The 23,253-nt window shown below is 25.7% G+C and overlaps 1 protein-coding gene across 1 annotated transcript; it reads left to right on the top strand.

The window, feature by feature from the left end:
* Positions 1-2,542: 2,542 nt before the first annotated feature.
* On the top strand, positions 2,543-19,455 carry LOC105627830 (sodium/potassium-transporting ATPase subunit beta-2-like). Its single transcript, XM_012209108.1, has 7 exons — positions 2,543-2,693; positions 13,473-13,613; positions 13,777-13,893; positions 15,465-15,646; positions 16,864-16,965; positions 17,924-18,095; positions 19,343-19,455. Exons 1-7 carry the CDS (start codon positions 2,543-2,545, stop codon positions 19,453-19,455), a joined length of 978 nt encoding a protein of 325 aa, XP_012064498.1.
* The last annotated feature ends 3,798 nt before the right edge of the window (positions 19,456-23,253 follow it).

Raw genomic sequence — 23,253 nt, 5'->3', positions numbered from 1 at the left:
CAATAATATTTTCAATATTAAAAATTCTTACATATGTTACAATTAATTCATTTTTTTTTACCATTTCTAATGATTAATAAAATATTTTAGATTATATTTCTACGTTAGAAAATTATTGTAATTTACCGTTTTCATCGTTATTTTTATCATTGATGTTTCAACAATCTATTCCTTATTTTTGATAGATTTCGAATTTCGTAGAATTGAAAAAATAAATTCAAATCGTTTTATTACAGGTATATAATTTTTATGTATATTAAATTCATTATTACAATTATTAGGTAACAATAATTTATTATTTTTTAGCCATTTCTGATAATATATACGAATTCAAATCACTTCGATTCAAGGAATATAATACAAGAATTATTTTTTACCTCTTTAATATATATATACAGGATGTCCTGAAATTTGCAAATCAAAATACAGTAAGAAGATTTTCTAAAAAATTAAGTAATGAAGTCATTTGTAAATTTTTATTTTAAGCAATACTTTGCAAAATAATAAGGCTTTAAATAATGGATTACGTTTAGACAAAATACATTTAAACGCTAAAGAGAGTATTTTTTAATATCATATTTTTATGTTCAAATGATTATCTAAACGTAATTCATAATTGATTATATTTAAACATTTATATTTTCCAACATGTTTTCAATATTTTCAATATTGTATGCAATTTTACACAACCGATGAAGGAAAAATTACACAGGAATACAATAAAAAATTTTGTTATCCGTAGCTTAGACAATTCTTATGTATTTTGACGCTTTAAAATCTAAATTGTTCTCTATCACGTCACAATTTTTTTCTTTCGACGGAAAATAGTTCGACATTTCAATATATTTAATCTACCAACTTGCATATTAACTTTATAAGCGTGCATATGATTGTCGAACTTATTTTTGTCTTTTTTATTTTAACTAGCATATTAAAAATCATAAATGACTAATAAAATAAAATAGATAATCAAGCTATTTTCCATCGATAAAAAACTGTAACTTGATAGAACAATTTGGATATTGGATTCAGTTTCAGAGCATTAATATACATACAAATAGTTTAATCTATGGATCAAATAATGAATTTTGTTTTAAGTGCCTGTATTATTTAAAATCAATTTTTCCAAACAAATTTGATTACAATAACAATTGAAAAGGTTGCAATAGTCATAAAAAATGTTAAGTTTCTGTATTAGAATCTTATTTTATATATATATATATATATATATACTGAAAGGAATACAGTCACTTTGAATGATAATATAATATACGGAATTATGTTCGAAATATGCAATAAAAATGAATATCTATTTAATATTTTTTTGTCATTTTATTTTTGTATAATCAAAATCGCATTTTTATGTTTGTGCAAGAATATAGCAGCAGAAGATATGAGTAATTTTCTATTTTACGTCGTCGGACGCAGCGCGCAGCCATGATTCTTATTACAAACTTCTCGATTCTAAAATTTCTAAAATTTTATATTGTATTTCTTAAAATTGTATTTTTTAAATCAAAATTCTTCTGAACGAAATAAATGAAAATAAAATCACTTAATTAAATAGAGAATAATTTTTTTACTTTACTAGAATGTTAAATTATAAAAATTTAAAATTCAAGGCCGATACGAATATAAAACACGAATGTATGTGCAATGTAAATATATTTCTTTTTTATGCATTTTCAATGATTCTTTTAATAAGATAAAATCAATAGAGGAATTTTTTGTATAAAGAATTATATCACAGAGATTATAAAATTGCATTACTTTCACTTTTATTCATAAATAAAACAAGTAATAAAAGAAAATATTCAAAAGGTTATTAAAAGAATTAAATTAACAATGTTTTTAATTAATCTGAAAAAAGCATATATATATATATATATATATATACATATACTTGTTGAATAACGACCTGATTACTGCTATATCTTTGAAGTTATCTCGATTCATAAAAAAAATGTAATCTTTTTCAGATGTCTCAAAATTAATGGAAAAGATGAAAATCTTCAACATTATAAAATTAAAATGGCAAAAAATGCTAAAATAAAAAGTATGTAAACATTTTTCTTTAGCGTTAATAAATATTTCTATAATAGTTATGATAAAAACAAATAATAACGATATTTATAACATGATAACGTCAAGCATTTTGATCCACTATGTATATTCTCCCTGAAATTCTCAAAATCAAATTTCGCCGCGCCAAACTCAACAGGCCAAATCAGCACACAACATGCTGCCTAACATCATGCCCACACGAATGTCTTGCCCCTCCAAGACGACCGCTCGTTTTTTACCCGTTCGCTTGCTCGTTCATCCGTATACTCACTACCTACATATCGCTAACCACAAGCGAGCTCTCCCAGTTCAGGCAAAGTGCGAAGACCAGTACAATCGTGTTGCTTTTCCCGCTATCTCCGCGTATCAGTCCGCATGAGTTGCTCGGTGCGTGAAGGTTGACAAGACCGACTTGCCTATACCTCAGTCTACCTCAGTCAATCGACCGATCAAAGAGTAGTCGATAGCATTCGCCGTGATGAGTGTCCGTGGCAAGCAAGTGCAAAATGGTACCTACGAGTTTGATTATATGCGAGCACCTGATACTAGAACTTGCTGGAAGATAATTCGCGATGGTTTCTATAATCCGACAGAAGGAACTTACTGTGGTCATACGCCTAAAAAATGGGGTAAGTTATTCTAAATATTTTAAACATCTGTATTTAAATACTTAGATATTTAAAGTTGAAAGTAGTTACTATTGGATACATATAAGAAAGAATTTAAAAGTTTTCGCTATTACTTGAAAAATAATGTATAAGTTGAAACATTATGTTATATCGTTGAAAATTATTTGATACACAATTCAAAATAACTTGAAAGTTCTACGCTATTACATAAAAAATAATTTTGAAACATTATACTGATGTTAATATTAGAATTTTGTAAAAAAATTTTTGAAAGATTTCTCACTCCTCTCATTATAGTCTCTATAATTTTTTTTAAATTATGCTTCAGCATAATCAATACTCACATTCTAAAAAAAATCGACATTATAAGATAAAATTAAGATAGAAAATTTGAACCACACACTATATTTTTATAAACTGTTTAAAAATAATTTAAGCTAAGTTAAGTTTTAAAATTTAAAATAAATACTGAAAACACGAAGAATAAATATTTAAGAATAGGAAAGTCACTCTGTTTCTCTCGAACAAGTTTTTTTCAAATTCAATAGCGTTATTAAATTTTGTTTTATGCTGACATAAATTATAATGATAAACTTTATGCGTAAAATTAAAACTGATTTTACTATGCTAATGTCTTTTTATATAACTATTTTAGATTAATATTTACTACTTTGCATTTTAATTTTGAGATTTGACAATTTCTTTTTTTTAATTTAGGAGAATATTTTAATGTTGATAAAAAATTCCATTGATTAACATCAATTTAAATTTAAAAGTGGAATACAAATGCATTATTTTACATTGAAATTGAATAACAAGATTTTGTTTCTATGAGAATGTGACATTCTTTGTAGAAAAAAAATATTTAATTACAAGGACAATAGTAATTATATTATTGTCGACATTATATTAAAAGAATTGCTATTTTTCTGTTCAACAAGGGAATTCTTATGATTCATGTAAAATTTTACGATCAATATTTCTTAAGAATTGCAATAAATCAATTAGGAATGTAATGGTACTTCTGTAGTAGTATAATGTTGAGACAAGTTTGTGATGTTCAGTTCAAATAAAATTGATGTTCTTAATCTCATTATCTTCCAGTATAGTTATCGATTTGGAAAAATTATCTTATCTCAAGTAACAGCATGATATAATGACATCTATTTCATTAAACATCCCTAGACGTCATTCCGCTAATCGGAATTCTACTTTTTTCGTATTTTGTTTCATGCATATATATATATATATATATATATACATACACAACAAATATATATATATATATATATATATGTATATTTGTTTTTCAAATTATTTTTGAAACATTTAAATGTGGTATCTATATTTACGATGCATACAATTAAAAATATATATACATATTTATGTTCATGCACACAAGCATTTATAAACTACATCTTATGCTATTGTTGAATTCTACTGTCTAATTACATCAAACAAAAGAATAATAAGAATGTGAGATAAAAATCATACTTCTGCAGTTAACATTAAATGTATGATCAAAATACATATGATAGAGAGTCTCAAATACAAATTATTCTGACTACAGGAATATTAAACACAATTATTTTATATTATTGTATATAAGTACATATATAATCCTAATCTACATTATTATGTACATCAAAGCAAATATGCTTATATGCTTATTTCTTATTATTAAATGTATTAAACTGTTTTTTTTTCAAATTTTTACTTATTTTTAATAATAACTTGAATATTAAATTTTTCATGATTAGAATTTTTCTATTAAGTTTTTTAAATTATTAATATTACGAATAACGTTTTTACACATAAATTTCTGACAAGTCTGACATTTTTCTTGATCAATTTTAGTCGAAACGATTAATGCATTAAGTAGTAACGTATCGTAGTGTTATCGAAAGAATGCAGATAGAGTTCAAAAAGAATTCAAAAAGAATTCAATCGTATGTCATCAGTTCTGAAATCATTTTTTCAAATGTAAGAATTTTTTTCGGAACTTTAAAAAAATTCTTTTTATATCTGAAAATGAATTCAGAATTAATGACATAGGACTGAATTTTTGAACTCTTTATGCATCTGAGAAGTCAGAGGATCGAAAGATATTGGGTGCTTTCCAGCAAGAGACACAGTATAGTGAATCATAGTATTTTTGTAATTTGCCAATGTTAAATACAAAATGAAATGATTACTGTGTTACACTGTGTCACTTGCTGTAAAGTATTATTCTTATCACGATATTTTTTCAAAGAATGAAAAGAAAGAATATTATATTTAAGCATAGAAAAGTTTTATCAATATTCTTAGTATTTCTTAAATTATTAATGAATATTAATTTAATGGATTAAAAATGATTAATCATTAATCATTAATCATTCAATGAATTTAGAAATTAATTTCATGAATTGAAACTAAATTAATTTTGATTGCATATAATGATACCTTTTTTATTTGATATTTATATGAATGAAGGAGTTATTGAAAGTTAAATATCCAACAGTGACACGTGCATGTACATATATATATATACATGAATTGAAAACGTTTTATGTAGACTTCTTGGCGACTGTTTAGAAGCAGCCGACCCTGAGTCTCGCGTTTTGGCAGTGACTAGTATGAGAGAGCACCGGAAATAAGTATCGGTGATGGTAACATAGCGAACAACGAAGGGAGCATTTGGCCGCTTCAGCACGCTATCTTTCTTTCAAATCTTAAGATGTGAATCATGTCAATCGCGCTTTGAGTAATCCATGCTTAGCAAATTAACATTCATGAATATTGGGAAACATTTTCTCTTCTTTCTTTATAGGATACAAAATGTTGTCATAATCCTTCAAAACATGATTTTCAAGATTCTATTTGAAGAATGTATTTGAAAACGCATTGTACAAGTATATTTGTTAATATATTATATTTGATCAAGTCATATTTTTCTCATCAATAACATTATCAGTATAACATTATCAGTTTTTTCTTATATATTTTTAATGATATTACTTACTGGATTTCGTAGAATATTACGAAATGGAATTTATGTCTCTCGCGATTTTATAATCCGTGTTCTTCAAAAAGTCATGGATAAGATATTTACGGTATAGTGAAAATTGTAGATAGAGTTAGATTTTTTGCGCAGTGGAAGGATGATTGGACTATGATTAAGAAATTTAGTGTAAATCAAGTCCCTTCTTGTAAGCTGAAGAAATAAAGTTCTATTCTATAATCCGTTCTTAATACGTCCAGAAAACTTCGTTGCATTTCGCAAGATAATTACTCTAGATTGTAACTTATGACGTAGAACGATTTGTGAAAGTCTTATTTAATTCACAAGAAACTTGGCCTTTTTGTATCTTTATAATATCTTTGAGAAATCTTCCTTTTAGTAACAATTTGAATTTGAACTAAAAAGCAAATGAGTTGGCTTATTTATCTTCTCAATTTGATTCCCTCCAAAAAAGTTTTGTTTTTATTAATTATAATTTTTAATAGAAAGAACACTTATCAATTAATATAATCTGTAATTCAATCAATGAATAATTAATAGATATAAAAAATTAAATTGCGTATGATTTATTTTTTTATCGATACAGCCAATATACAGTTATGGAACAGAGGATGAAAAATATGAAAATGACGCAAAGCTTAAATAAAATAAAAAAAAAAGAAAAGTCGTGTATAACGAGCTTAAAATTAGTTGTAATTAAATTAATAATTACAAACATAAAATTCATGGCAGAACTTTCTTGACTTTGTCTTCATCAGCTCTCTATAATTAGCTGAAATGATATAATAATAAATTAAACATACATAAAAATATGAAATATTAAACGTATGAATAATTATGTAAATAAAAATGAAAATAAAAATAATGACAAAAGCTGTATCCATTATACACTTACTAACTGTATCACAAGAACAATGATATACAATAATTAATTGTTAAATTAATAAAATAACGCATTTTTATGGTGTAAATAATTGATATAAAAATATTTATATTACAAGATTAAGATTCTTTTTGAAGAAACTGATGAAGATGAGAAATAAGTCGAAATATTCTACCATGAATCTCATGATTGTAATAAATTATTAATTTAATTTCATTAATTTCATTAATTTAATTTCATTAATTTAATTTCATTAATTTAATTTAATTAATTTTATTATGTACAACTTTTCATTTTTGTCATTCAATTACGTCAGCAACACGAGCGCAATTTTATTAATTGATGTAAAACTTTATTAATGTTAGTGTCCTCATTAGGGCAACGTTTCAAATGTTATTGCATGCATGCCAATTGCTAAAAATAATATATCCAAAGGCGTTCAGATACATATAAATAAATTGCTTTTGCAGATATGTTAATCAGTTAGCTAAGCGTTTTTTCATAAAATATATACGAAATCGATTTGACGTTCTTTAACAATAAATCTTCAAAAATATCGATCTTGCATTTTACTCATTTCAGTTGAAAATCTTTATTTTAATTAAATGAATGTGTGTTTATTAATTATACTTAATAAGTCATGTTAAAACAAACGAACTTTATCAACATTATAATATCTCTTCTAATTTTTACAATGACTTTTCAATCGGTTCATTCGAAGAAGGATAATCAATGCGGCACTGATTTCGAGTAAATAACCTCGGATCTTTGGCTCTTGAATAGTAACATCGATTCCAAACATGTCTTCTTTGGAAAAGTTGCGCAATAGAATACAGTAGAAATCGGTGAAACATATAGCGCGACACGCTTTAGGAGAAACGTTGATCACAAACATGTTTCGAATGTAAAACAATTGTCGAAAGATATATTCAATGCCGTTCGCTTTTCACATGCAATGTGATCGCTCGATCATTGATTTGCATTTGTTGCATCGATATTACGATAATGATTATGACGACGTTGATTAATGCGGCATGTGCGTCTTTAATTAATTTCACATTTAGAATCTGTTTTTTTTTCAATGAAATATTTTCATGAGTAATTTCAAATTGGTCATTATTTCTTATTCTTACCAATTTTACTTTTTGTATTTGCATATACTATTGACATTGATTATCGTAAAGTTTGACGCAATCAAATGTTCTTCGAAATAATAAATCTTATGGTTTACATAATGCGTTTGGAACTTTAAACTTTTAAAGATTAAAATAAAAACTTAATAATTAGTCATTTAAAATAATTATTATTAAAAAAATTTAAGAGAAAAATAATATTCTATTTTAATATCTTCTAAATTGTATTGTTTTTCCTATACGGAAAAATCTTCATGTCCAAATATACATAAATATCCAATATTTATTATAAATATCTATTTTAATAAAAGTAAAAATGTTTGATTTAAAAATTATAAGATAAAAATAAACGTCTATTTGAGTAAAGAATGTATCATTTCTCTATTCTCTAAAAAAAAAAAACTTTTATGTCCAAATACATAAATATTTCAACAAAGACAGAAAATGTTTTATTCGTTAAAATAGAAAGAAAAATTACATATAATAACATTTATAATTTATAAAGTTTACGAGCTGGCATATATTGTCAATGTCATTCATCAAGAAAATATCATTTTTCGACGATAAGATTCCCGTGACAAGATAATTCAAATGTCTTATCACGAATATACTATTTTTTCACTAACTTGATGTCATCACATCATTTTCCTTCTATACAAGAAGAAAAATAAAGAACCAATCACCAGTAGCGTATTCATGTGTTCGACCAAATTATACATTATCGTGATTGCATTATTGCCAATTATGACATCCGATGTTTCCTCTATTTATGATTAGAATGTGCTTCTTTATACTTAAACAGCTTTTTATTAGCTCAAATAATTTACGGATTGATTGACGATGAGTCAGTGCGAATGTATATATCACGCATGCAGAAAAATTGTTTTCCAGGTTTCTGACTATGCGATCATTCACGGATATATATGTAATGTGGATTAGTACGAGGTCGACGCAATGATATTCAACAGGTGTTTCGCAGCGAACGAATCTTTTCTTACGGAAACTTATATTTATATTTATATTTTACAATATCTCGATAATTATAAAATAAGCAATATCTTAAGGTAGAAAGAAAAATTCTGAATATAAAATACAATAGATATTTATTCTTCTTTATAAATTTTTTTTGTATAATATTATTGTTGTATATATTTATTAATTAAATGATAATTTATAGATAAATTATGCAAATCTTAACAGTAGTTTAACGTATATCAAATTATTATTTTATTAGAATATCTATTCATAAGGATTTTTAAAAATTTGCATATATATGCGAATGATAAATTAACAAGTGCATTATTGTATTCTTTACCGCGACTTACAGTGACATGGTATATTGTATACATACAATTCCGTTTGTACATTTTTACGCTAATCAAGTCCAATTCTCACGCGGTTTCAGTGTCGCTAAATTCTCGTGTGACTATGCAATCGAGGATCGGGTAGAATTTTCAACAAAAAAGAAAGGAAATGTTTCGCTGAAATAAAAATTTTATTCTTGAATTTCTGCACGATGCGATACAAATACTCATATTATGTCATTTAAATTACCGAGAATCCTACATGGAATTATTGAGTTATCCGGAAAGTTCGTGCTGACTAAATTTAAATTTTAGTATACATTTATTAAATTAAAATTTTCTGCGTTTCAATTTTCCTTCAACATCGGCACGAACTTTCCGGACAACTCAATATTTAAAAAAAATCTCATTTAAAAAAATCTTTGAATTTCTCGAAGAAATTCGCGTGTACAAATATTTCTTGTATTCGTACTTCGTCAGCAAATACCCAGAAATAACTAGCATGACATGAGCTGCTGATTTTTAATTACAAATTTTCTTATTGCCGTGCTCTCTTATCGTAATTTGATTGAAGATCGATATTCATAATTAGTTCTTATATTTAAGACTTAAATGTAATCTTAAATGTAATCTTAAAATATCAAACTAATCACAGAATTCTATTAATATCTTAAGACACACATTATCTAAAATGATCTTGAAATAAGACTCAGTCAAAGTCTTTTAAGCTACAGTTCAACTTAATTTTTTTAAACGCAATGAAACTCATGGAACATTTGTAGCAACTCTCGAGACATCTATCTCTATGACAGACAATATAAAAACGTTTTAACGATTCCAATTCTCCTCCTTGTACGTTTTTTTAAACTGCTTTGATTTCTTAAGGTATATAAATGTTTGTGAATTTCCTGGTTCATGCGACTCATACAGCACATACTTTCAAGGAATATCCTAGCATACGTCCAAAGGAGCCTACGTTTACTTAAGAATGTTCCCAGAATGTCCTTCGGATAAATGTGCTGTGTGAAGAATCATAATCGAAAGCGCTATGTAGTAGTTGTAGATCAACAACCGGATGATGATAACATCCCCGATCACGTGCGTCGCGTGTATTATCGTGTCGTGCTATGTACATCCCATCTATAGCTTTTAGGCCTTATCTTGCCTCGAGTACTGAAATATGTTTTACCGATTTCGCATTCCCGATTTTATACAGACAAATTTCACTTTCAATCTGCCAAACAGAAATTCCAAAACGCAGACACATTTGATGATATCACTGTGGTTCTGGTGAGACTTAATGAATAAAAGACCCACATTTTCTTCACGCAACTAAAACCGGTCCGTTCTATAGAATCATTCCGTTAGGAAAAGAATTATCAAAGGAAGAAGAGTACTAGCATACTTAGAATAGAGTCTAGTTTAACTCTTTTTTTTCAATGTTTACTTAAAAGCCTGCAATATTTATTTTTATTATAATTTAATGTTTTTTTGTATATTTGTAAACTTCTATTTAAATAAGTTTTATAAAGTATAAAATATTTTTAAAATAGAAGAGCGTAGAGTACATATATATTTTAAAGATTATGTAAATGTGACTGTAAAACTTTATTTTTGAATTAACAAAGTGGCTTATTTCGGAGCTTATAATTAGACTGACTTTAAATTAATACAATTAACATAACACAATGTAAATACTATATAATAATTTAAATATAATTAATAAAATAATATAAAATTTTGACATTTTGACATTCGAATCTTATGAATTGACACATTACCACTGATGGTTTATAAATATTTCATCATATGCTCTATCTAATTGATTCGTAAATTATATTTTTGCTTTATACATTGAAGAAGGTTTTGTAAGCCGAAACGTTTGTAATTTTATATTTTTTTTTATTATTTTATTAATTGTATTTAGATTATTATATAATATTTACATTGTTATGTTAATTGTATTAATTGTATTAATTGTATTAAAGTTTAATTATTGGGTTGTCCGGAAAGTTGCCGATGTTGAAGGAAAATTGAAACGCAGAAAATTTAAATTTTAGTATACATTTATTAAATTATATAAGTTAGTCGGCACGAACTTTCCGGATAACTCAATATATAAGCTCGAAATAAGCCACGAGTTTGTTAATTTGTTTTGAAAATATACGAGCATTTTCACTCTAATTTTATTTTTAAAAATAAACAAGTTTCCAAAGAATCATTCACAAATTTTATCGAAGTTTGTTATATTATAATTTTAATCCACACGTCATATGTTTTAGCGTGTTATAAAATATTTAATTATAGTTTGATACATTTATTACATAAGGTATTAAAAAATTAATAACTGATAATTTCTAAGTAAACTACTTCTATTGCCGCATTATGCGGCGTGCAACTAAAGAGACTGTCTAATAAGAGTCTGGACACAAGCCACAGTTTTGTATGCAGGATAGATTTTAACAAAAAATTGCGAAAGAGAAGGATATACATTTATTACTATTTCTTTTTCTTTCTCGTTTTATTGTATCTATTTTTTATTTCTTTCTTTCTTTCTCTTTCCCAGAAATTATTAAAACATAGCGAACCAATCAAAAGTAGCTGTCTCATGTCCAGACTTTTATTAGAAAATCTCTACATGTAACGCATGTTTAGTAATTCTCCTGTGAAAAGCAAGCAATACCTAGATAAAACTGAAACAGGATACATTTATTATAACAAAAAACTGTCATTTGAATACTTTGAATATGATATACTTGCACATAGCACATGTTGTTATCATTCTAATGTACCACGCTGTGCGATTATGTTCATTATGCAAATGAAAATAATGACATGATGAAATAATTATCACAGACGATTCAAGAAATCTAAGCTAAAGCGCTTTTAACGTCGAGAGAGATATGATAAGAGAGCTCGATAAGCATTTGCTTGAAAGTCCTCAATTTCAAAGACATAATAGACATCGTATACTCATTATCAAATGTTAATTAGGAACATTCCATCTCTTTGAGACAATAAATTCAAAATAATTTTGTTGTTTTTTTAATAGTAAAATTAAATATGATTCTTAGATAAAAATAATAATAATAAATAATAATAATTAAACATTAAAGTTATTAAATTAATTTTTCCTAGATGTTCTCAACCTTTATATCTTCATCACAAAATTTTGAAAAACTATTAATAGTAAATAAAAATGCTCATACGCTAGAAAAAATTTTGTTATGTTGATTTAGAATTCTGAATCCGAAAGATAACAAATCAGATATTTATCAGAAATTTATTTAACGTTTCAAGAAAACTAAAATTTAGGATAATTAAAATTTTAATTTATATGATCAGAATTCGTTTTATTTATTGATATAGTCAGAATTATTTTTCTTTATAACACTTTTATAAGTCTCGTATTACTCGGTTGCATTATAATTAAATTAAAACTTTCAAAGTAGATTTATTATTGTGAGTCATAGCAGTAGTGATTATTTTAAATGTTTATCCAATCTTTTTCTAATGTCTCAGAATAAATTTGATATCTTTATGCTAGATAACTGGAGATAAGAGTAGATAAGCAATATTCAACAATTCGACATTGCATGCAAATTTAAATGAATCTTTTTCTTCAAGATATATCTTTTTGCAAATGCATATAAAAATTACCTAAATAATAAATAAATTTTAAACACGTACGTAATATTCAAATGCTGAAACATCCAAGTATTCTACTAATCTAATCTTCAAAAAATATTTGAACTTTTTCTGGAATTAATAACAGCATGGTACGGCAGCTATATGGTTGGCCGCTATCATTGCGATCCACGTTGCTTCTGAAAAAGAATCTATATTTAGAGCGTGTGCTGGCACAGTGCCCTGTGCTTTAAATATTTTCTGTTTGATCAACGAAATATTGAAAATTTTCGTATCTGTGTGGTTGTGTAAGTGACCGAAGTAAGCAGATCATGACGCCAAACTACGAGTTTAGATCTGTCTATAGGGAAAAAATGTGTGAGAAAGGTAATGAGCTCATACGTTAGTTATTCTCATATGATTTTTGGGCACACACTCGTATTCGCGTGATGAATATTTGGATCACGCAACAGCGCTCAGATACGTCAATGACGAAAGTATAAATAACTGATAACTCTTATTCCTCTCTTTTTTTTTCATAAAATTATGAAAATGTATCAAAATTAATAATTTTTGAATGAAAGAATTTCATGTTTTTTATATATTGTGACCATTTTTTTTAATTCTTCAAAAGATTATAAACTGTAAAAATCTATCATTTTGAAGAATTTTTATGTTAATCCGTTGACCGTTTGTTTAGTTTAATTCATTATACATTTTTACGTAACAGAACTTAGCATAACTATAAATGTTCTTCTTAACGTACAGAATACAAGGAAACTTGTAAAAGATGATATAATCTTCTCTTACGGTTTTGTATTCCTTTAGGCGTAACTCTTATCTTCTACGCTGTCTTCTTCGCTGGGCTCGCGATACTCTTCAGTATTTGCATGAAGGGCATGCTGGCCACATTGAGCGACGAGAAACCTAAATGGACTTTAAGTAGCAGCATTATAGGTACTAATCCAGGTAATTATTCGCTCCGACATGTCTAAAAAATTATATTATAAATCAATCTGATTATTTTTTATTTTTAATATTACTTTTTGACAATATATTTAAAAAAATTATGTTATTTGATAGAAATAATTATTTATAATACATGTTTGAATTTTTTGATTGCAATTATCAGGGTTGGGATTCCGACCGATTTCGGATAATCCCGATGAGAAATCACTTATTTGGTACAGCGCATCAAATGCGACTGATATACAAAAATGGACGCAACGCTTGGATAAATTTTTAGAAAGTGAGTAATATGGAATCTATTGACTTATTTTCAATAACGGCATTGCTGTTAATTCATTAGTGCTATTAATATATTAGTGTGTGTGCATATACACACACACACACACACACACACACACACATACACATGTAAATACTGATTATTAGTAATACATTAAAAAAATTATTAAAAAGATATTTACACATCCAAAAAAGCTAATTCTTATTGCAATAGAAATATAATTAATTATTTTTCCAATTTTGTTAAATTCAAATTTAAATTCTCGAATTTCCTTTTAATTTTCGTACGATACTGTTACATAATTTAGAATACATAAATATCAAATATAAATGATATTTATAAATATATAAATATCATTTTAATACATTTCTCCATTTCATATATTAAAAAAAATTCTTTTCACGTTTCTGCCAGCGTTAAAATAAATTTTCATTCTTTTATGTTCCCATACAACACAGAAGATTGCAATGTAATATTGCAGAGGTATTACAGAAATATTAATAACATGCCTGCAAAATGTCAGTAATATGCTCGTAATATTCTACAAACATTGCAAAACGGTAATTCTTTAATTGTTACAATAATAATAATATAAAAATATAATATTTTACAATATTTATATAATACAGTCTATTAGTTTAACAACCGTTTTTATGATATAATAATTAATATAATTCATTTTATATTTAAATAAAAAATTTATTGATCTATTATTTGACGGCTATTTATTAGCTAAGTTTTATATTTATATTTATATTTATTTTAAATATGAAATCAAAAGATTGTATAATATCGAGTTTAGAAACAATTAATGCATCATTATCGGATAAGATGATAAGTAATTAAACTGCTGAAAACGATTTATATAATTATGATCGATGATATATTTATGCCTGTTAACGCAAGAATAAACCAACACCCGAACTTTATTGATTTCATACCGTCATTTTTTAATTATAATTTATAATTATAATTATAATTATAATAATTTTTAATTATAATTTTAATTATATAATAATTTCAATTGACTCGAAGTGATTTCGAATTAAAAAGAATCACTGCGATTAACTTAATCCATAATTAATTTACAAGCGACTGTATTATTATATTAATGTAAATAATATTTATTCGAGGCACACACACACATATATGCTTTATCTTCATGAATAAATTTATCCTTCAGAATTAATACTATATTTATTGGAATATTTTATGATTTTATTACAAAAAATTACTTTTGAAAAGCACTATCATTAGAAATGCGATTTATAGAAAAATTAAAAGTTAGTAAGATATATGTATACGAATAGTTTTCATTTTAGAGTCTTCATAAAAAAATTTATCCAAATACATTACATTGCAATATTGCTGGAACGTTTTGTTGCACTATAACAAAAAGCGAACATCTTAACATTGTTGGAATTTTGCAACAATGATACAGCAACGTTTCGCAATCACATGCAATATTGCAATGTTTCAGTGAAATCATTTTGCAATGTTTCTGCAATTTTTCTGTGCTGGGTTATGAATTAATCATAATCCAATCGTGTTTCTATTATTTACTTAAATAGACTATATCAATCCATCACTTTTGCCAAATGGCGGTAGAAATCAACAAATTTGCAGCTATAACAAGCCGGCAAAATCTGGTAACGTATGTGCAATCGATGTAAACAATTGGGGACCATGTTCTCCGAATCAACAATACGGTTTCAATAATTCGGCACCTTGCGTTTTCATTAAACTTAACAAGGTAAGGCAACAATATACGTATAAAATCCTTTGTATCATATCATATAAAATTGGAATGAAATGTATCTTAATTCATCTATTTTTTATAAGATTTTCTTAATTGTCGTAAATAAACCAAATATTCAGGAATATCAATAATTCATTATCTTGAGACATTTATAAATTATGATTACCTTTTAATTAAAGGTGAGAATCCGAATAGATCGGATCAGGTCGGGATTGGGTTCCCGAAGCTTTCGAGATTTTCGATAGAATTAGGATTCCCGACAGAGTCGGAATTCTCGAAAGAATCGAGGTTCTCGATTCAATATTCTTGAATCTGTTGCTTTTCCTGAAAATTTGATTACCGTTTCGAGAGTCGTTTTAATAAAAATTTTGTAATTATTTTTGTAATTGTAATCATCAAGCACAAATATAGAATCGTTAAGTCTTCATTATTCATTAAAGCGATTCTAAGTAACAATCGGGTTGTCGAAATTTTCGGAAATATAAATTCTTTCGGGAATTTCGACTTATCGAGAATCTTAACTTCCTCGGGAATCCCAGACATTTTCGGGACTCTCGAATCTGTCGAGAATCCTGATATTTTCGAGAATCTCGAAATTTTCGGGACCCAACCTGATTCGATGTCTTCTCGATCCATCACGATCATCGATCGTTCTTGACATTTTCGGGTCCTCGCACACTTACTCTACTTTTAATTTATCTGTAAATTTATTCATAAAAAATTATGTTCATAAAATTTTATGAGAATTCATATACTATAAATGTCCAAATTATCACAAAGCAGCCTAAAAATATTGCAACATCTGCAAAATCCGTGTAATATATTCAGAATATTTCTGTATGTGATTAAGATAAAGCAATAGCTGTATCTAAAACCTGTGACACACGATGCTTATTTTCTTGCTGAATTGCTAGCTGGATTAGAATCTTACTACCGTATTGGCTGCGCCAGCATCACAGCCACAACAAAGGCTTAAGAAAAATTATATAGAAAAAGATTTTTCAAAATTATTAAACTTTTTTAATGTGAAAATTTTATCATGTTTACTTATAGTCAAAGTGTAGATACAAAATATATATTATAATATCATATCTTTGATTGTTACAATATTACATATACAAGTTCATTTAATAGAAATAATAACTTGTAACTTTATGTAGGCTACCCTGTATAAGGTTTCTTTTAAAACTTTTTAAAACATTATTTTTCAGATATATGGATGGATTCCTGAGTATTATAACAATACTCAGAATTTGCCGCCCGATATGCCAGACAGCTTAATCAAATATATAAAATTAGTCGACGCTTCATGGGTTAGTTAGTCGGTCAGTCAATTATATTAGTCGATAAACTAAATCTGGATCGAACGAAGATCGGAAAGAAAATTCATCATTTAGATTCGCAATCCATATTGATGCACTGTCTATGAATTCTCTTAGTTTCTCAATGTTAATTTAATTTTATATTTAAAGCTTAAAAATAAACAAACAAAAATTAAAATAAAGAAAGGCTTATTTGAAATTATTTTTCGAACTATTTTTACAACTCATTTTTATCTTCGTTATTGATTAGTCTTCGTATTATTTATTTATTTAACAATCAAACAAGAATAAAGATTGTGTTATTTGTTAATTATATATATTTTGTCTGTATGTGCATACTTGTGAGGTACGTTCGATCTATACGAATACATAGAACTAGAAATTATAAAAATTATTATTACTTATTATTACTTTTGTTCAATTTCTTCGTTCTGTACTAATGTTGCGATAACATAACTCTTGTTATACGTATTTGTTATACGTAAATGTTATATGTATTTTTAAATTATATGTATAGATATTATACATTATTATTTGATATTCGTATAAAATATTTTTTAAACATCACATAACAGCAGATGTTTATGCGTAATATATGGCATAAAAATAATAGAGAATACCTTTCTGTGATAGGCAAAGTGTAATTAGATTAATTTAAAATAAAAATTCAGTTTTAATAAAAAAGTTTTAGTACAATATATAAAATAAATATATAGCATATATTTAATAATAATTTTTTTAAAAATATTATCTAAAAATATTATGTTTCTTTAATATACTGGTCAAAATTTAAAGAATTTCCAAAAAACTTGAAAATTTGAACGAAAAATTCAATTCATTGTTATTTACAACCGTATCTTTTTTGGGGGATGTTTTCGTAGAATTTTAAATAAAATTGTGATATCAAAATCTCACATAATATACAATTTATATCTTTTTAACATTGCAGCTAAATACCGTATGGGTAACTTGCACAGGAGAAAATCCTCACGACCGAGAAAATATCGGCGAAATAAATTATTATCCTGAGGGGCATGGTTTTCCAGGATTCTATTATCCATATGAAAATATTCCCGGATACTTAAGTCCAGTCGTCGCCGTTCATTTTGTTCGACCAACAAGTAAGTTAATAGTAATTAATATCAAATATTTTTTAATGTGACAAGAACGAAAAACGGAATTGTCTATTTTAAAAGATGACAGAATGCAAAAAAAATCTCAAATCACGATAACTTTAAATTTTCATATAATATTATATTTCGTACAATATATTTTATATAAATAATATTATATTATAAAACAAATTCGTTAATACTTCTGGCTTTTTAAAAAAATTTCATTTTTGTAGCAGTTTCTCTCTCAAATATTTCCGAATCAAGCAATAGTTAAATTTATCGGAATCTTTCACAATATAAGTTTATTTCTGATTTCCAACGTGATATGCAAGTTAAACACGTATTATGGATAAACAATTTTTTTTATTGAAACTACCAACACTGACTGGTTCATGTGACTTGTAAGCAAATGACGCACACTCCAGATGAAACCGGTAAAAGCCGGTGTGTTGCAGCACGTATCGGTCGTCGAAAGGTGTCATCGGCCTGTATGCTCACTTAAAGCTACATCATGGTTTAATTTCGTCCTGTTTTAATAATCTTTCGTAAATTGTATATTTTTTTAAATATCTAAAATAACATATCTAAAATAAAATATGTGAAAATTGTAACAATATTTTAGATAATATTAAAATTTCACATATTATTTTATACATTATGCCATACTTTTATCTCTGATTGACTTAACCATGATCTTTATTATTAAGCAAATAAAATATTATACATTGTTATTAACTTAATGAATTATTAAAATTATATACTTATTTAAAGGGTTGTTTAAAGGACGTTAAAAATAAACCATTTTATGCATTTTTGGAAATAAAAAATGAATAAAATGCATTTTATTATAATTATGAATATTATCTAATATGTCGTATTTGTATAAATGATTTTAAATACGATAGGTTAAATACGATAAGTGCAAAACAATTACAAGATCTTATTATGTATTTGTTATTTGAAAATTATTAGGTCGTGTCTTAAACTCAACAAGAAAAGAAGATTGCTCAGTGCTGCACTGTTATGCATTCAAAGTTATAATTTCATTAAAACTTATAATAAAAAAATTTAATAAAATATTTTGAATTTGCCTATGAAAAAATTTAAAATATATTCCGAGTAGTACATTGGCAAGATATTCGTTAAACATGCATTAGGGATATATTAGGCTAATATTACGCCAATAAATAATGCTACTACGAATACAAGCGTACTCCACGAAAAGTTTCATTCTAAATCGAATTTTTTTTTAGGAAATCAGATCATCAACATAGAATGTCGGGCATGGGCGAAGAATATCAAATACAGTTCAATTAGATCCGAAAAGAAGGGTGCAGTACACTTTGAACTGATGGTCGACGAATGATTGTACGTTACAGTCGTGGAGATGATCCTCGACACATCCCTTTCATAGTTTTATCATATTTTTCAAATAAGAAACCGTGCACGAAAAACAAAAGATTCGAATGTACGTTAAATAGTACTTCGTGTCTAGATCTTCGATCACGATGATAGACAATCGCTCGTGCCTAGAAAAAAACAGTAGGTTAATAAATTTATTAAAGATATTGCTTTTAAAGATATTGCTCACATATGTAATTAACCAATAGGAATTCTTGCTTATCGAGCCACTAGTTTGAATATTTAATCTTAGAAAATTTTTGTTACTTTAACAGAAAGAATGCTTTTTGTTGATTTACAGGTACGTACAAACAAGATATTAATCATGGGAGATATATAGAATATGACTTTCATTCAACGAAAACGTTTTAAATTCTTAGCGTCATTCATATCAATCATTGTATATAATTTTTAGTATTAAAAACTTATTACTAATTAAAAATTGAACAAATTACGTATACTGAAAATCTAAAATTTTACTTATAAATTTATTTTTTAAATATTTATTACTTGGCTCTCTAAAAAATTTAAAACTTTAAGAAAAGCTAGAATAAAGCTAAATTAAAATTTAAATGTTTCAGGAAAAGGGGATTTAGAAATGTAAAAAAAATATTCTCTGAACGAACTATACGATGCAATAAATTAAAGAATCAGTTCTTCTCTTAAAAGGAAAATTTTTTAGAAACTGTAACTTTGTCAAAAATAATTGCATTGAGATTCGTAAAAAATATTGTTATAAAGTTGTGTTACATTACTGATAAGACAGATGTAAATTTATTGTTTCCCTAAAAATCATAAACGCTATTTACATATATGTTTTGTATTATATCACATAAAAAAACTTAATTTAAATGTAAACAATAAGAATCTTAATTTAATCTTAACTTAATGCAACTTAATCTAATTTAACATATCCTAAAGAGCATAAACACATTGATCTATTTATTTTCCAATTACTACAACTTTAAAACTACATTCAGATTTCTTTACAATACATATATTATACATAAAATAATGATTTTTATAACAATAAATGTTCTTTATTAATTTATTATGCTGTAAAGTTAATATTCATATTTTGTTAGATATTTTATAATAAAAATATAAATGCAAAATGTATTTTTATTCATTCAATTTGAAAATAAAAACTGATAAATCGGTAATGCTATAACACATTGTTATTTTTGACAATGATCATAATTTTTAATATACAATTTTTATTGAAAAAATTATATTTTATATTATTTTATAACAATGTATGAATTATTAATTATACAGCAATCGTTCGTCGACATTCATTAATTCTTATACTTTATTATTACATTGATCTCAATGCGATTATTTCGACAGTTACAGCGAAATTTAAAAGTTCTTTTAAAAAGGGATTATTTATTTTTTCACATATAAATAAAAGTTTTTATATTCCTAATGAAAAAAATTCTTATGATAGCTCATAATATTTTTAAAAATTACTTTAAATTTATAAAAATTTCTAGAAGTACTTTAAATTTCTTCAAATTTTATAAGCTTTCTTCAAGAAATGATGAATTTAAAATTTTATAATATTTCAGAATTCATGTGTGTATATAAAAATTTTAGAAAAGATTTATTTAGTTCTTTTAAAAAGTTATAACTTGTATAAAAGATCTGAGAAATTGTCTAAAGAATTATAAAATTACAGAAATTCTGAAATTTATATAGAAATACTGAAAAACTACTATATGAAAAGTTGAATGAAACTATAAGAAAATGTTTCACCAAAAAGTTTTAATAATTTTGTTTAGATTGAAGATCTACACACACAGTATCAAAAAATATTAAACACGCATTTAAAAAAAGTTGATAAATCATAAAAAATATAACTAATTTTCGCATTAAAATATTGTTTTAAAAGTGAAACATGCAAATTATATAATTATTTTTGGAGTATCCTATATATCTCTTACTATCCTATTATCTTGAATTATTTGTACGTATCACTCTTAGAATTAAATAAGCTATATCTAGATATGCTCGAATTGTCAATATGAATAATTTGCTTGCAAAGCATCCTAGTACTTATCAAGGTGTAGGTGTAATAATATAAATTGTACAGAATAAAATAATGTCGCGTTTTATAATAATTATTTTTTAAATAAACGACAATGGTGAAAAAATAACTCGACGTACAAGTACAAACGTCTTTTTAAATAAGTGCGAGCATTATGTAATCGTTAATTTATTCGTTGCAATTATATACTGATGTTAATTTATTATCCTTACTCCTTGACTCCTCTGTAAGTTTATTCTGTATGTTATAGATTGTATAAGTAAATTATCCAAGAATAATGTTCTTACATATATTACGAACATTTGCAATATTCAATAAATTATCTAAGTTTTAAAAACATTAGGTACACATACACGTATATTATCCCACGTCAGCGATACTTATATATCCTTCTTACATGAATGAGGATTTTGGGATTACGCACATCAATGATATCTGTTTGACAATATGACAAATTGTTTTTAACATTTTTTTTTCTTTCGTTTTGTCACAAAACTTTTTAGCGTTAATATTATTAGCGTAAATTTTCATATGTACCTATTATATATATATAAGTATTTTATAGTATAGAAACGCATAAATAGTGGATTTCTATTTTATTTGTCAAGAATAATGGAAAGCAAATATTTTTATGTATCACAGCTAAACCAATTAAAAATAAAATATTACAAAACGATGAGAAAGTTTGAGTAATCAATATATTTCGCATTTTATTATATAAGATGTATTTATGTTAGCGAAGGGTAAAAAATTCGATTCTATAGTTGCTGTTATTCTATGCTATATAATAAATATGACTTTTATAATTTTGAGAACGTTACTTTCCGATTAATTTTCGCAACATCAGATATATTAGTCGCAGGTCGATTCACGTTTTCTATGCTCGTGAGCATCATTTGTCCTTATTTAACCTTAATAAAAGTATGAAAAATAATTCCAAAAGCGCTGCGAGTGTGAATCGGACCGCGGCCATTATTTTCATTTATACAATTTAATAATAATTAAACAACCTTTAATAAAGAAATGTATCAAAAAATAGAATTTTTTAATTTTCCTTCGTTATTAATTAAAAATTGTGTTCAAATAATTACAATTTCCGAATTTGTAATACATGAATTGTCCGCTGTATTGTATGGATTCCGAGAGAAAACAAAAATTTATTAGCTGCCATTTCTTAAAAATATTTCCATGTATAGATTTAATCGCAAATACATAATAAAAAACAAATTGATATCTATAAATATCTTAATATCGATTAAACTAGTATTTATACCTTTTATCATTAAACCTACCATTAAGCATAAGTCATCATTACGCTGACCTAACATTTTCTTTGAGTCAAGCCATTATATTTATTTCTATATATTTCAAATCTATGAACACTATTTCTCTCCTTTTCTTTAAGAAAAAATTATCTTATTTCTAAAGTAATTTTTACAACCCATATAAACAATATTTTAAAATCGAAATTTAATTAAAATTTAATTAAAGAAATTTAATTAAAGAAATAAGAATAAAAAATAGGGTATATCAAAATTTTGCTTGTTTTAATTTATACTTTATATATTATATTTTATTATTGAAAATCTCTTTTTTATTATATGCAGTATAGACGTATGATATAGCATCAATTTATTAAATTACATAAAAATGTTTTAAGTCTGCATTTTATCAGATTTTTTAATATTTACACAGATACTATGATTAAATATT

Source organism: Atta cephalotes, assembly GCF_000143395.1.
Source record: "Atta cephalotes unplaced genomic scaffold scaffold00010, whole genome shotgun sequence".
Taxonomy (NCBI): Eukaryota; Metazoa; Arthropoda; class Insecta; order Hymenoptera; family Formicidae; genus Atta; species Atta cephalotes.
The sequence above is the reverse complement of the archived record's forward strand: the minus strand, read 5'-3'. Positions and strand labels throughout refer to the sequence as shown.

Coding starts and splice junctions, on each gene's coding strand:
- LOC105627830 (XM_012209108.1), top strand. CDS start 2,543: ATGAGTGTCCGTGGCAAGCAAGTGCAAAATGGTACCTACGAGTTTGAT. Junction 13,894..15,464: donor CTTGGATAAATTTTTAGAAA/GTGAGTAATATG, acceptor TTACTTAAATAG/ACTATATCAATCCATCACTT. Junction 15,647..16,863: donor TTTTCATTAAACTTAACAAG/GTAAGGCAACAA, acceptor ATTATTTTTCAG/ATATATGGATGGATTCCTGA.